Here is a 12,888-nt window from a genome sequence, read left to right as displayed (position 1 = left end):
TTGTTGACTACTTAGACTACAATGTGATTGAAACAAGGGTGGAAAGATACAGTGGAAAGGGGAGAATTAAGTGAGGAAGAGAATGATGGTAAAAACAGGTGTTAGGAGGTAAACTAAATTCTTTATTTTCTGAGTGTGTTCAGGAATAATCTCAAATCTACTAGAGATGACGGTAGCTCAGTCTCCTCTTTCTGTAGCAGGAAGGACCAAAAATTGTTATGAATTGGTGAGTCACTGCTGATGTTCCTTGGGTCACTCCTTCAAAATCTCATGTCTGTGTTACTGATCCCATTCAGTGAAAGAAAAGATTCTGTGACACAGAAAGCAATCACACAGTAGACAGCAAGCAATCAGTTTATATCCTGATTCTTTGAAATACGAATTTTCTTTTCTTTTCTGGAGTCTTTCATCTTATTGTCACATTAATATGTGACTTTAGGAGCACATTTGAAGGTCTCTTTTTGTAAAATTATTTTAAAATATCCATTTTAGTGCAATCAACTTGCTTTTATTCTGTCCCATTTTGCTAATGGTTGTTAATTTTTTGGCAGAGGCTGTAATGACTGTGTCCTGATGACATTTAAGCCCAGAGCTGTGCACAAAATAAAGGAATTATTAGTTTGAGAGTTCTCTATGATCAAGAACAGGGCCTGATTTACAGAGTTGTTTACTACTTCTATGACAACTATAGGAAAAAAAACCTTTATATTTGGTGAAAACAGTGAAGTAATAATTTATTGTGGACATAATTTTGTGGAGTGAATCATAAACAAATCTTCTTTGTTGACTTTATTCTTGAGGTTTATGGCATACCAGGCACTTGAGAAACATTGGTTTTGTACAAATCAGTATTTAGCTTCTTGTATGTTTCATCCTGTTGTTGCTCAAAGTTCGTCTTTCCCAGTTCCCTTGTAACTTGGGAATGGTTCTACAAGGTCTTTCTGTTCATAGTCTCGCTGGGCTTTCAGTTCTTTCTCTGAATTACCTTGCTTTATTTTAAAGTCAGGGAGGGTACTGTGTCATAACTGCTGTATCTTTTTCTTTTCCTCTGAAGCTCTTTTGACTCTTAGCACCAGAACACAAGAACTTCCTGCAGGGTAAGGCCATGGTCCATCCAGCACAGTAATGGGTCTCCAAGAATTGCAAAAGAAGCTGCTTCTGAAAGGCAACACACCAAATTGATCACTTTGTGTGGTCAGTTTCCTTCCTACCTTGCCCAGCCTCTGCATGTGTGTTAGTGACATCAGAGGATACATTTCCCTGCCCTATTTTTGATTGTTGGTTTATGGATAAGGTGTCCATGATTTTTTTTAATATCTTTTTGATCCTGATAGTGTGTTACAACTTACTGTGTCAGAAAGTTCAAGAAGGACACTATCCACTAGGTAAAGGTGTGCTTCCTTTTCACCTTTTTTCAACCAACCTTTTAGTTTCATTGAGTGCCCTTTCTTCTGGTGTTTCAGGATTTGGTGAACACTTCCAGCTTCACCTATCCAATGTTTTCATAATTTAAGCGTTTTTATAGATGACTCAGAACAGAGGCTGATTTTAGTACTCAGTGAATTTTTTTGTTTTATGTGGGTAGCTAGTTTTGTTCTTTGAACATTGCCTTTTAGAAGGTTAAGGGCTGGAATTCAGAAGTACAGTGTCAAAGAGCTTTACATATTTGCAACCTTTACTCTGCCAACATAAAGTTTTAATATATACTTTATAGCTTGTATAAATACCCTTCTGATGCTGTAAAACATATATGGTATTAAACCATGAACATAGTATTTGTAACTATTTGTCAAGATTAGTAGGTTGTACCAAATGTTATGAAAGCTAGAGTGTCTTCTGTGCAGTTAGGTATACAGGCAACATTTGAAATCAGTGGCTAGAATCTTAGTGTGTTTGCAAGGGAAAGTTCTTCAACTGGCTGATGACTTTTTACTCCCGTTACACAGCAAGGGGGAAACCAATCTTGAAAAACCTCTGAAAGTGATCCTGTAGTGGGCTGACCAGTTAGTTTGAGTTTTTGTAGTCTTTACAGTTTAATTATGATTACACAGTGAAAAGCCAGCACTGTTTCAGTTGTCGCAAAGAACTACAGATATTTTGTTAGCTGTGGCCTCATTACTGCTGGCTGTGTCCAAAGCACTGCTTTCCCCTTACTCATACTGAAATGGTACATTTAGATTTGCAGGCCAGCTTCAGTGCCAACGTATTGGACTCCTCAAGGGGAAATTCTGGTCAGAGTAACATTAGCTTGAGTGAGTTTTACACATGCCAAGCCAGTTTTGATCAACCATCTTAACACAGTTTAAAAAAATGGCTGTCTAGGTGACAAATTGTGAGTCATTGTTGGAACATTACTTGTATAAAATGAATTAGTATCTTTTTTGCAGTTGTGCTCAGTGCCAAAACAACATCCCCTGTGATATCCTGTGCTGGGAAAGACAATTTGAATGTGTAAAAGATGTTAAAATTTCTACTCCACATACTCATTACGTTCAACGCAACCCCACTCAGGAGTAGAAACTGGTGACACAAGGGAGACAAAGTTTCTGAGAATAGGCTGTGTCCACAAAACCCAGCATAGATTGATTAATGGCGCGGGTCCACTGTAGTTTGTGCCATCACAGTCCAAACTAGTGACATTTCCAATAGCAATGTCTGTGAAACACCAAATATTATCACCTTCATACCAGTTCTCCTAGGTCACAGCCAACAGTACAGATTAAAGGCTGTAGTAGCCAATATACATCTAGGCTGGGACAAAACTGCCAACATGAAAAATGCTCAGAATGTGTTTAATTTAAAGAAGGATCTAATTCTCTATCTTGTGCAGCCTGAATCTTTCATTTTGCATGATGCACAAAGATGTTTACTCATAGTTTTATGTTGTGTTCTGTGACAAGAATGAGTTTTTGTGAGGGTTCATGATCATCACTGATATCCCACACCATGGTGTCATTGTACCATTTGGTGTCCAGCTCTCTCCAGTGGCTTCACTACAGCAATCTGTACGAGAACTTTTGCTGCCCTTCTGAAGGCAGCTGCAAAAAATCTGCAGAAAAAATTGTCTGTTACATACCCATCTAGTCAGCTACACTAGGGCAGTGCATTGTCCTTTAAATTTCTGTGGAAAAGAACTGCTCACATAACAGATGACAATGTGGCCCTACTGAAGTATGGGAGAACAAATACAGAGAGCAGCAAACCCACTCAGAGTTTGCTAAGCTCGGACAGTCAAGAGTGATGGGCCAGGGTCCTGGATACCCCTCAATCAAAGCAGGAAAGCCACATACTTCTGTGTAAGATGTTACAAGAGTGTTAACCAAAAGTGAATGCTACCTGCTGTGATGCACACCATCAATGTGCAAGTACTTCCATCTCCAAGGTATGGATAACATAAACTCATGGATAAAGTATCTGAGAATCAAACTCCTAAAGCAATGTAAGTTCAGATCAGGACAAAAAGTGTGTTTCAGCTAGGCAGTTGTAGTGATGACTCACATGAAAGTCTGCTTCCAACGTAACAGCGACAGGCCTTGTGGTTATGGCACAGTTTGGTGGAGTGGGCTACTTTTAATAGTGTCAAAAATAGTGCACGTAAATTAACGCTGTGTTTACTGACAGGAACACGCTCCAAGTGCAGGCATGCTGTGATCATTAGCATTAGCAAGTCTTGCAATGAGATAGTGGGGTCTTTCAGAGCTTGGCATCACTGCTTTTTAATGTTAGTATCAGCAATATTCTGCCAGTTCTTACCAAATGATAATGGAAAGGGCCATTCATGATAAAGATCAATGGCAAGGGCCATTGACCATTCTGCAGGCTGTGACTCAGACCAAGAAGCCTGTTCCTCTTTCTACCTGCTCAAAAGCCTTTGTGTATTAACTTCTACTTTATTAAACTTAAATACACTAGCATTTTGAAATATGTTGAAGGTCCCAAGTCTTACATACTATGTATGTCTGTGATCAAGATGAAGGGTAGAAGCATCTTATTTCAGGCTACGTGGGGAAAACACTTTGGAGCCATCGTGAAATGAAAAAGCAACCTCTGGGATAAAAGGAGCTCTCTTGAGTCGTTAGACTCCTACTAGAAATAGAAGAAAAGCAAGTGTGGCCAAGAATTAAAGAGCAATTGACAGGTGGCATTTCCTACATGTAATTTGGAGGAGAGTTTCTGTCTTAGCATGACTGATAGATGTCCTGCTCTGCAACAGCATTCTCATACCAAATTTCAAGACTGCAAATATATGCAAATACAAGAATTGACAGGTCGATTTTTTTTAATCAAGTGTTCTTTAACACAGTTCCTGTGCAACCCAGCCTATTTGAACATGTAGTGTCAAGAGGAGTTGAACCTCCTAAAAGTGTTCTCTGTTTGTAGTTGCTGAATGTTGAAATTATCCATTTATTTTGGGCAAGGAAAGCAGTGAGGTAACTTATAGAACAGACAGTTGTTTACAGATATACAAGGAATTTGGAGCTGATACAGCTGATATCACTAGAAGCATTGCAAAATGTCAAAATCTTGTTCACATGCTTAGTAGTCTGTTTATGTCAAAGTTGAAAAGCAACAGCATCATATTCTGTCTTACATCCACTAATGAGTTTTGAAGAGTACTTAGCTTGTATCTCACAAATTAAGTGAATCCTTTAGTTTGGCTATAAAGTCAGATATCAAAAAATACTCAAGTTATATTTTTTTGAGACAAGCCAGTTAAAGAAGAATGTATTTTTATTTTCTAATAATAAAATTTTCACAAATATGTGAATGCCACATAGGCAATGAGAAAGCTAGACTTGGAAACAACAAAAACTTGTTTTCATAAAAAATCACGGAGAATGGGGGCATTTGAAATCGTTCTTCCGGGACTTGGATCTGGGATTCTTCTTCAAACTGTTTTTTAATAATAAAATCACAGAATGGTTTGGGTTGGGGGAAACTTAAAGATCATCTTCTTCTAAACCCTCTGCCATGGGCAGGGCCACCTTCCACTAGACCAGGTTGCTCAGGGCCCCATCCAGCCTGGCCTTTAGCTGGAAACGTGTTTTAGGCAGTTGGTCTTACATGCTAGTAGGGTATTCTGCCTTTCACATCTGTTTATCTTATGCTGCTATTAGAGGACCTTTCACATCCCTTGTTGCTGCCTAACTCTTTATTTAGGTTTTCCCCTATACTGATGCCTGCCCTCATGACAGAATACGTGATTGCTTAACATGATTTGTTCTCAGCAAAATCACATTAGCTGTTAGCTATGTTTTTCTTAACTTCCAGGACTGTTGGTTATGAATTGCTGTGTATGCATTATTATTGTCTGTTACTGCTATAGGAATTAAAGTGAAGCTGATGAATTTTACCCCTTTTCTCAGCCTTTCAAAGGCATGCTCTGTTTTTCTTTCTACAGAGCTTTCTACATCTTTCCCAAGTTTTAAGATTATCAGTTGGTTATGGCAGTATCACAGCTGATCTTTCCTCAGCCCAGGACAGTTTTAAAACATCATAGTGGCGTAACCCTTCTCTTACCTAGACCAAGTTTGTACACCCTTTTTTTTGCTGTTGGTTTTACTGACATCTGACTGCCATGGAAACTTTTAGGGAGGACTGAAACCAACCAGGTATCAAACACTCTTTTTTCTTGTGCTCTCTGTTGATAGATTGGAAGAGTATAGAGGCAAAGCAAAAGCTTTGCTTTTTTCTTGCTGAATTCTCTTATTATCCGTCATTTCCTTTGTATTTCTCTTTCATTTCATGCCTTTGAACTATTTGAGTCTTGAGCATATGGGAGAGCTGGTAGCATTGAAAAGGGTATGAGAGATCAGGAAGGAGCTGGATTGATCTTAATGGAGGGATTGGAGAAAGATGAATGGATAACAGAACTGGAGAAGTCTTTTCCATCCAGTTCTGTCTCCATGATGGAAAAGAATGCCTCCACTGTTCTGTAGATGCACATGCCTTCGGGTTCAGTTTTGACTATGTAATTATCACATGAAGATGTGAAGAACACAGACTGACACCAAGGGAAGTGAGCAGCAAATTACTCTTGCTGATAGCTGCATGGGAGCTTTCTGAGTCCTATACTGTGTGTATACAACTGCTGGATGGTGAATAGGCTTTCAAGTCAACTCAAACTGATGGAAAGCCTTACATGGAGATACAAGCTGACACATTTTCAGAATCACCTACTTACTTATGCGTGCAAAACCTGTGTCCCAAATCTAGTTACATTTTCTCAAATGTGTCGTGGGGTTTGGAACATAAGCATACCATCAAATATATATTTTCTATCTATAGTGAAGGAATCCCTTTTGCTGTTATGGTTTGGGCTGTACATTTGTTCCATAAGGTTTGTTTGGATACTAGTACCCTTTAAAAGAGGCTGACAGGAAAGTCTGCATATGGACTGTGATTTTCTGAAGCTGTTTTCCATGACTAAATAAATGTATTACCTTAAAATGTACTGGTTTTATGAAATTTGACATAGGTCATGCAGATACACATGAAATACAATCTTGTTAAACCGAAATGGTTGGCTGAACTTGGGCTTTTTTTTTTTGCCTAATGTCATATAAATTAAATTCTGAATTTTTAGCTTATCAGGATGTAAAAAATCTCTCTCTATTCAAATTAAGGCTCTGTGAGGTGTTTGACAGATTATTTTGTAAAGCAGGTCACAATCAGAATTTACCAGTCCTGGGAGAACTACCCTTTATTTGTAAACAGAATATTAATAAAAATAAAAATTTGAAAGTATAAATTTGAAGTTATATTTGAAAAGTTTGGAGTATTCTGTATCTGAAACCATGATTTAGTTTCTTGCAACTGTACTTCTTAAGCCTAATATACTGTAAATTTTCCAAGACTCTTAAAAAATCAATTCTTTCTAAATAGTTTTCTTCAGTGGTTAGCAATGACTTTCCTGTGAAAAACTGGGGTGTAACTTTATGCTGAAGCCAGTTCAAAATTAAATGCTATTTTTTTTAATGTTATTCTGAAGTAAATTTGACATGCTTCTTTTTTGTCTTTCTGTCTTGCACAGGTATCATTTTTCTTGTTCATCATTTTTGTGGTGTACACCATGCTGCCCTTCAACATGAGGGATGCTATAGTTGCCAGCGTCCTGACCTCTGCATCTCACACGATTGTGCTGAGCGTGTGTCTGTCAGGTTCAGCTGTTGTAAAGGAGCACTTGGTTTGGCAGGTAGGTGCTTTGTGGAGTTAATGATTAACTGTGCATTGAATGGCCTGGTAAATGAGCCAGGAGTGCCTTAGTGGGTGCTTGGGAGTATAAACTTACTTCTGTCTTGATTTCTGAATTGCTAATTCACAGGTAATTCTCTTTCTAATAATGAGGGTGTCAGTAATGCTATGTCTTCCTAAATTACACACGAAAGTGGTGGAATCTACAACCACATAGCACTTACCAATGTAAAAACTTATATTGGTTGAAAAAATATGTGGTGGAGCTGTACTGTGGTAGATGCATTACCCCTCTGGTTTGTAAACCACATTGTTCATCTCCTCACCTCGTTAAGGCCTTGCTTTCAAGACCAAGGATTTTTTCCAGGCATCAAAATGTTATCTTTGAGATTGTTCCTTTGAATGCGTTCAAGTCTGTGTGGTTAAAGATCTGCTGGGGAGACACTGCCCTCTGCAAGCCTGCTGTAGGTCTTGTCCTCCTTCTGTAATTCTCAGCCATTTATAGGAATTTTACAGCCTCTCCCTGATTGGTCCCAATGATTGAAGGAGACTGGCTGGCTCCAGACTCCATGACATTTTGGGAACCCATCTGTGTTTGCAGTTGTGTCTTGGATTGTAACTCAACTCTGACAATCTACCACATGACATACTGCAGATTATTACTTTATAAAAATCCAAATATTAGTTGTTTTTCCTTACTGTTTTACAGAAGATCTTTTAAATGGTGAATTATTACAGTTTTAGTTGTAGCACTGTGATGAGCCCAGCTGTCATTGATAGAAATTTGTATTTTTTAAGGAAAACATAAGATTTCATTCTGAAAAACAGATACATGGGTTTGGTTTTTTAGTATAGTTATGCCATGTTAAGGAAACAGAATTATTTTAACTTTTGCATCAAAATGATACTGAAGCTTTAAAGTGAACACATTTTTATAAACATACTACTTGAACAGGAAAGACATTGTACTATTTATTGTGAATAGCATTAAGAACAAAGCAAATAATAGTTTCTACTTACCTTTTAAAACACTGTGTCTCAAAGGATAATTGCAGTGATTTTACAAACGTCCTGCCTTGTAACTTGTTGTTCAGGAAAATACATTTTATTTCCAGCTATGACGGCAAAATTGTGTTCTATAGAATTTTGTAATTGAAGTCTGGTAAACAAAATATGTTCTAAGATGTAATTCTCTGTATAAGTTTTAAATGATGAGCAAGGTAGGTTTGCTTTTCTCTTGCTGATTTGGATTAGTTGAGTGGTTTTTTGTGGAGGTTGTGAAGTTACGCTTTATGTTAAGCAAGAACTGTGGTCACCTGTAGTTAATATAGTATTTAAATAATTCAGTAATACAGTTATTGATATTTGTAGTGGAATAAACCAGGGAGAATATTACTCTTTGGTTTTTTGTCAACCTATGGCTTTTTAGATGCACGGCTAAAGCGGTATTAATGATTGCCACTCCTTCTCTAAAACAGTTTTGGGTTAAAGTTGCTGTTTGCAAAAATTATTTATTTTTCCTGCCTGTCTTTCTAGATCATCAACATTTGGTATATCTAAAACAATACTTTCAGAAGATACTGTATTTTTAGACACATCACATCTACAGAATCAAAAGAAATCATGGTCTGTGAGGCACAATTACTGTCTTTCATCTCTCCTGTAACTTTCTGTTTCATTCAGAAAGAATGGCAGTCTTTCTGCAATGTGTAAATCGTTAAGAGTGCTTTGTTTCCGGGTTGTTACCAGAGTTTTCTATTCTGTCTTTGTAAAACATGTTAAGTGTTACGAATAGCTTGGCAGTTACTGGAAGTCCTGAGTGCACTGCATTCTTGCAAATTTGTGGAAAGGACTAGATGATGCTCCCTCATTTCCTTTCATTTGCCCTCTGTACACTCTTAGATTACTATTGTTTATACTTTGGAGTGTAAGCAAAAAAATGTTTGTTCTGTGCTCTTTGCTTTTGAAAATCGAGACCACAAATAAGGGCTTAGACTAGAGATACCGACTGCACTAAAAAAAGAAATAACATTTGTCAATTGTATACCTTAAGCTGATATAGGATATTATAATATATATATCTTGTATATGTAGCAAACATTCTTCTTTATAGAATACCTGCATCTCCTTTATAATTACTTCCTGTGTTTTGAGACTTCCATTGTATCTTCTCTGAGCTTTCTCTTGGCTCAACAAACATTCTTTCAGTCTCACTTCTTATGCCAGGTTCTCCTGCCTTATAATGGTTTTGATAGGCCTCTGCTGGACCCTCTTCAATTTTTCAGCATCTTTCAGTGACTGATTGGCATCCCGTAGCATTTTAAAAGTTAATCATACCTCCAGTCTATGAGTAGAGAAAAATCAATGTTCCAAAGCATTTGCTCATTTTGAAATTTGGCAGAGCATATCTGACTGGTTTTCTATTCCTTTGTTATCCTCTGAAAGACTTTATATCAAAAAAGTGGCTTCCCTAAAGCCAAAAAGCTTAGGATGCTCTTGATTATCCAGTGTCAGTTGCAGTTAAAGATACTGAGATAAAAGCCTCTTGTTGGGATAAAGAATCCTTCAACAGACTGCCTGCTGCTTACATGAGCTAGTCTCTGTTTGACCTACATGTCGTTCAGGCGAGGGAATGCACCTTGGTTTAAAAATGGAGAATGATGGAGATGTGCTTCCTCGAGCCTTCATATTTTTTCCACGGCTGTTGAGCATCAATGTTAGAATTCTGTTCATCTTTCGTAGTAGGAATTTGTCAAGCCTTGTCATCCAGCTTCTGGATCTCATTTTTTTGGCCAGTCGGCTGACAGACCCAACAGGATCCAATTTCTGTTTCTCCCATGAGAGTGCTTCTAGACTATCATGAATTTGCCTCATAACCTTTTTGTCAGTAAAATAAATGAGTTGCCTGCTTTTGCACTAGCTGAGCCTTTCATCACTTTCACAGTTGTTCTTTGAGTCCTCACTTGTGCTTCATCAACATCTTTCTTGCAGCGTGGGCATTTGCCTTAGAGGAGCATGCCAGGAGCAGCTGCAGCTGTGCCAAATGCTAATAGGGGCCAGGTCTACAAAGGGGTCAGTGTACTGCCCTGCTCAGCAGCGAGACACAGCCTCTACAGTGAAACACCCAGCACACTCTCCCCGTGCTCTTCTGTGGGGAATTTAGTGCACAGCTGTGGGATCTCTGACGGGAAGGGGGAAAAAGAGTCCTGTGTTCCAGCCTCAGTTCATACATAACTGTGTATGTATGTTTTGGGGCTTTTTTCTGTTGAAAATTTTAACTAACCTTTACTAGGCACACATTCTGGAATCTGGGACTCTGCCCCCTCTTTCCAGGTGAGAATCCTACTGCCAAGCAGAGGATGTTGTTCTCTGTGCTTCAGGACTGCTCTAAGAGAACATGACTCTAATTCTGGTGTTAAGGCATTTGGCTCAGAAGGCTTTCACGACTTTAACATCCCTTTCAGTTATTTCTGGAATGGAAAATATTTAACTGCCGCCTCTTGCTATAAACACATAACCTGTTTTTTCCCAAAACAGAACAGATTCTAATCAAATACTTGTGTTTTTGCTGCACTATTATCAACTAGTCAACTAATGGCTTGATACTATCATTAGAGGTAATTTTGTTCTTAATCTATTGAAAAAAGGAGGTAACCAAAATAATTAAACATCCTATAAGCTTCCATTTTTCTTTTTCCCTATGATTTATATGAGGAGTGCGATTTTTTTGTTTTAGTCTTTTAGTTTTACTGTCTCAGCAAGCAATTTTGTTGGTCTTGCAATCATTTTTCATGAGCTGTGGCTAAGTGTTTTCCAAACCTTGGCTAAATCACTTAAAAACTCTTTTTTTTTTCTTTTTTTAAGTACTGTTCTTTACCTTAGAGGATTTTTTTGGTGGCTTCTTTCAGCTCTGTAAAAGGGGTCGCCTTTAGAGGCACAAAACTACAGCTAGGCAGAATGCATGTGTGCATACATACAATTTTATATTAGCTTTGGATTCTGTTCAGGAATGCATACAGCAAAAAGGAAATAATTTGTAACAAGTTTTATAAAAGTCTTTGTGTGTGTGATCTCGTAACCTGGATAATTCTTAATATTTATTTTCAGGAATGTTTGATTTGGGAAATTCCAAGGCTACATGCACAAGATCTTGTGCATTTTCCATCAGTTAAGCTGAGGTCTGCTCTTACAAAATTAAAAATCAATAGCTATGGCCTATTCAGGAAAAAAAACAAACCAAACAACAGTGAATTGAAAAAGGGAATGTGGCTCTATTAAAAAAAAAAAAAAAGCCATCTTCATCACTACACATCTTGAAACAAGTTATAGCAAAAGCTCATAATCAGAAATGTAGCAGGTTTTTCCAAGATGGAAAACACATCATCTGTAATATATATTTAGAGGTTCTAATCCCCATGCAGTATGTTATGCAAAAGACATATACCTTTTGTTTAGAACACTGATTTAAACTCATTGGTTAACTGAATAACTTTAATAGGTGATGATATTTACAAAAAACTGCTTTATGTAATAGAGTGGCACAGCAGAAAAATAAAAATAAAAATCATCAGTATTCATTGACTTATAAAAGAAGAAAATGTACAGCTCTAGGGCTCAGAAATAGAGTAGGAATTGGTTTATGCTGTTATCACACGGTGCAAGAAAAAATCATGTTTATTAAAAAAGTCTGGGAAAAAAGCCCATGTCTTTAAGTACATCCAGTGCTGTACAACCCCTGAGGCTGTAAAGCTGCACAGTGAAAGTTTAAAGCACATAGGAACTTCATTCAGTCTGAATGTCTAAAAGCTGTTACTGTGGGCTGAATTTATCTGTTTTCCTTGAATACCTTTTTTTGAAGGAGATGGGGAAGAAGGGGTTATTCATGAAGGTAATGCAGCTTAAACAACCCCTGCTTCCTGCTGCTTAATTTCACGGGGTGAATTGCTGTTCCTGCTGCAGGTGTGGAGGGCAGTGACCGCCATGGAAGGAGGGAGGCTCTACTCCTTGTAGCAGCAGCTGCCACTGTCCTGTACTTTGTGCCTTGTTCCCTTTGCTCTCTCCAACAGTCTGGCTCAGCACATTGTGCAGCAGCTGGGAGCCACTTTGAGAGAGGAAGGCTCTGTCCTGCATAGCACAGTGAAGCAGGCATATTTTTTATTATTGCATCTTTTCTTTGTACTTGATTTTATGCTTAATCTAGGCAGATATTGAAATGCCATCTGCTGTGGGGTTTTACCTAATTTTCACAATCAGCAGATGTACTTTGGGTTTCACTCATTCTTTAAGTCAATCTGTACAGTTTGGATGTGCTTATGAAGAGGCCACTTGCCTAGAAGATCATAGATATGTAGGAGAACGTATAATTGCATTTCATAGTGTTTAAGCATAAACATGCACAATGTGGACGTCTTCCAAAAAGTTCCTGAGGCTTTAAAGGGAAGACCTGTAATACGTAATGTGATGGTAGATTCAGCAAAGTCCTAGAACTGTTACTGTGAAATGAAATCATGTGTGCAGGTGGCCATGTGGGTTTTCAAAAGCACCGTTTACCTGCAGCCCAAAATCAGCATCTAAGAAATGCATGGAAAATAGATCTGGTGAGATGTGTAGGAAATCCTCAAAGCACAGAAGATAACTAATAAATGCCTCCTTTTTTTTAATCCTGGAAATATCTCCATGAGTTATCACATAACT

General features: G+C 37.9%; 1 protein-coding gene across 1 annotated transcript in view; it reads left to right on the top strand.

Annotated features, from left to right (window-relative positions):
• Positions 1 to 12,888, top strand: part of ADCY2 (adenylate cyclase 2) — a 213,628-nt gene that overhangs the window by 61,111 nt on the left and 139,629 nt on the right. The window contains exon 3 of the mRNA XM_069004074.1: positions 7,034 to 7,195. Within this exon, the coding sequence (XP_068860175.1) occupies positions 7,034 to 7,195 (162 nt within the window). The remainder of the gene's footprint in view (positions 1 to 7,033; positions 7,196 to 12,888) is intronic.

Source organism: Aphelocoma coerulescens, chromosome 2 (assembly GCF_041296385.1).
Source record: "Aphelocoma coerulescens isolate FSJ_1873_10779 chromosome 2, UR_Acoe_1.0, whole genome shotgun sequence".
Taxonomy (NCBI): Eukaryota; Metazoa; Chordata; class Aves; order Passeriformes; family Corvidae; genus Aphelocoma; species Aphelocoma coerulescens.
Note: the sequence above shows the minus strand (reverse complement) of the source record. Positions and strands in the feature narration are given on the sequence as shown.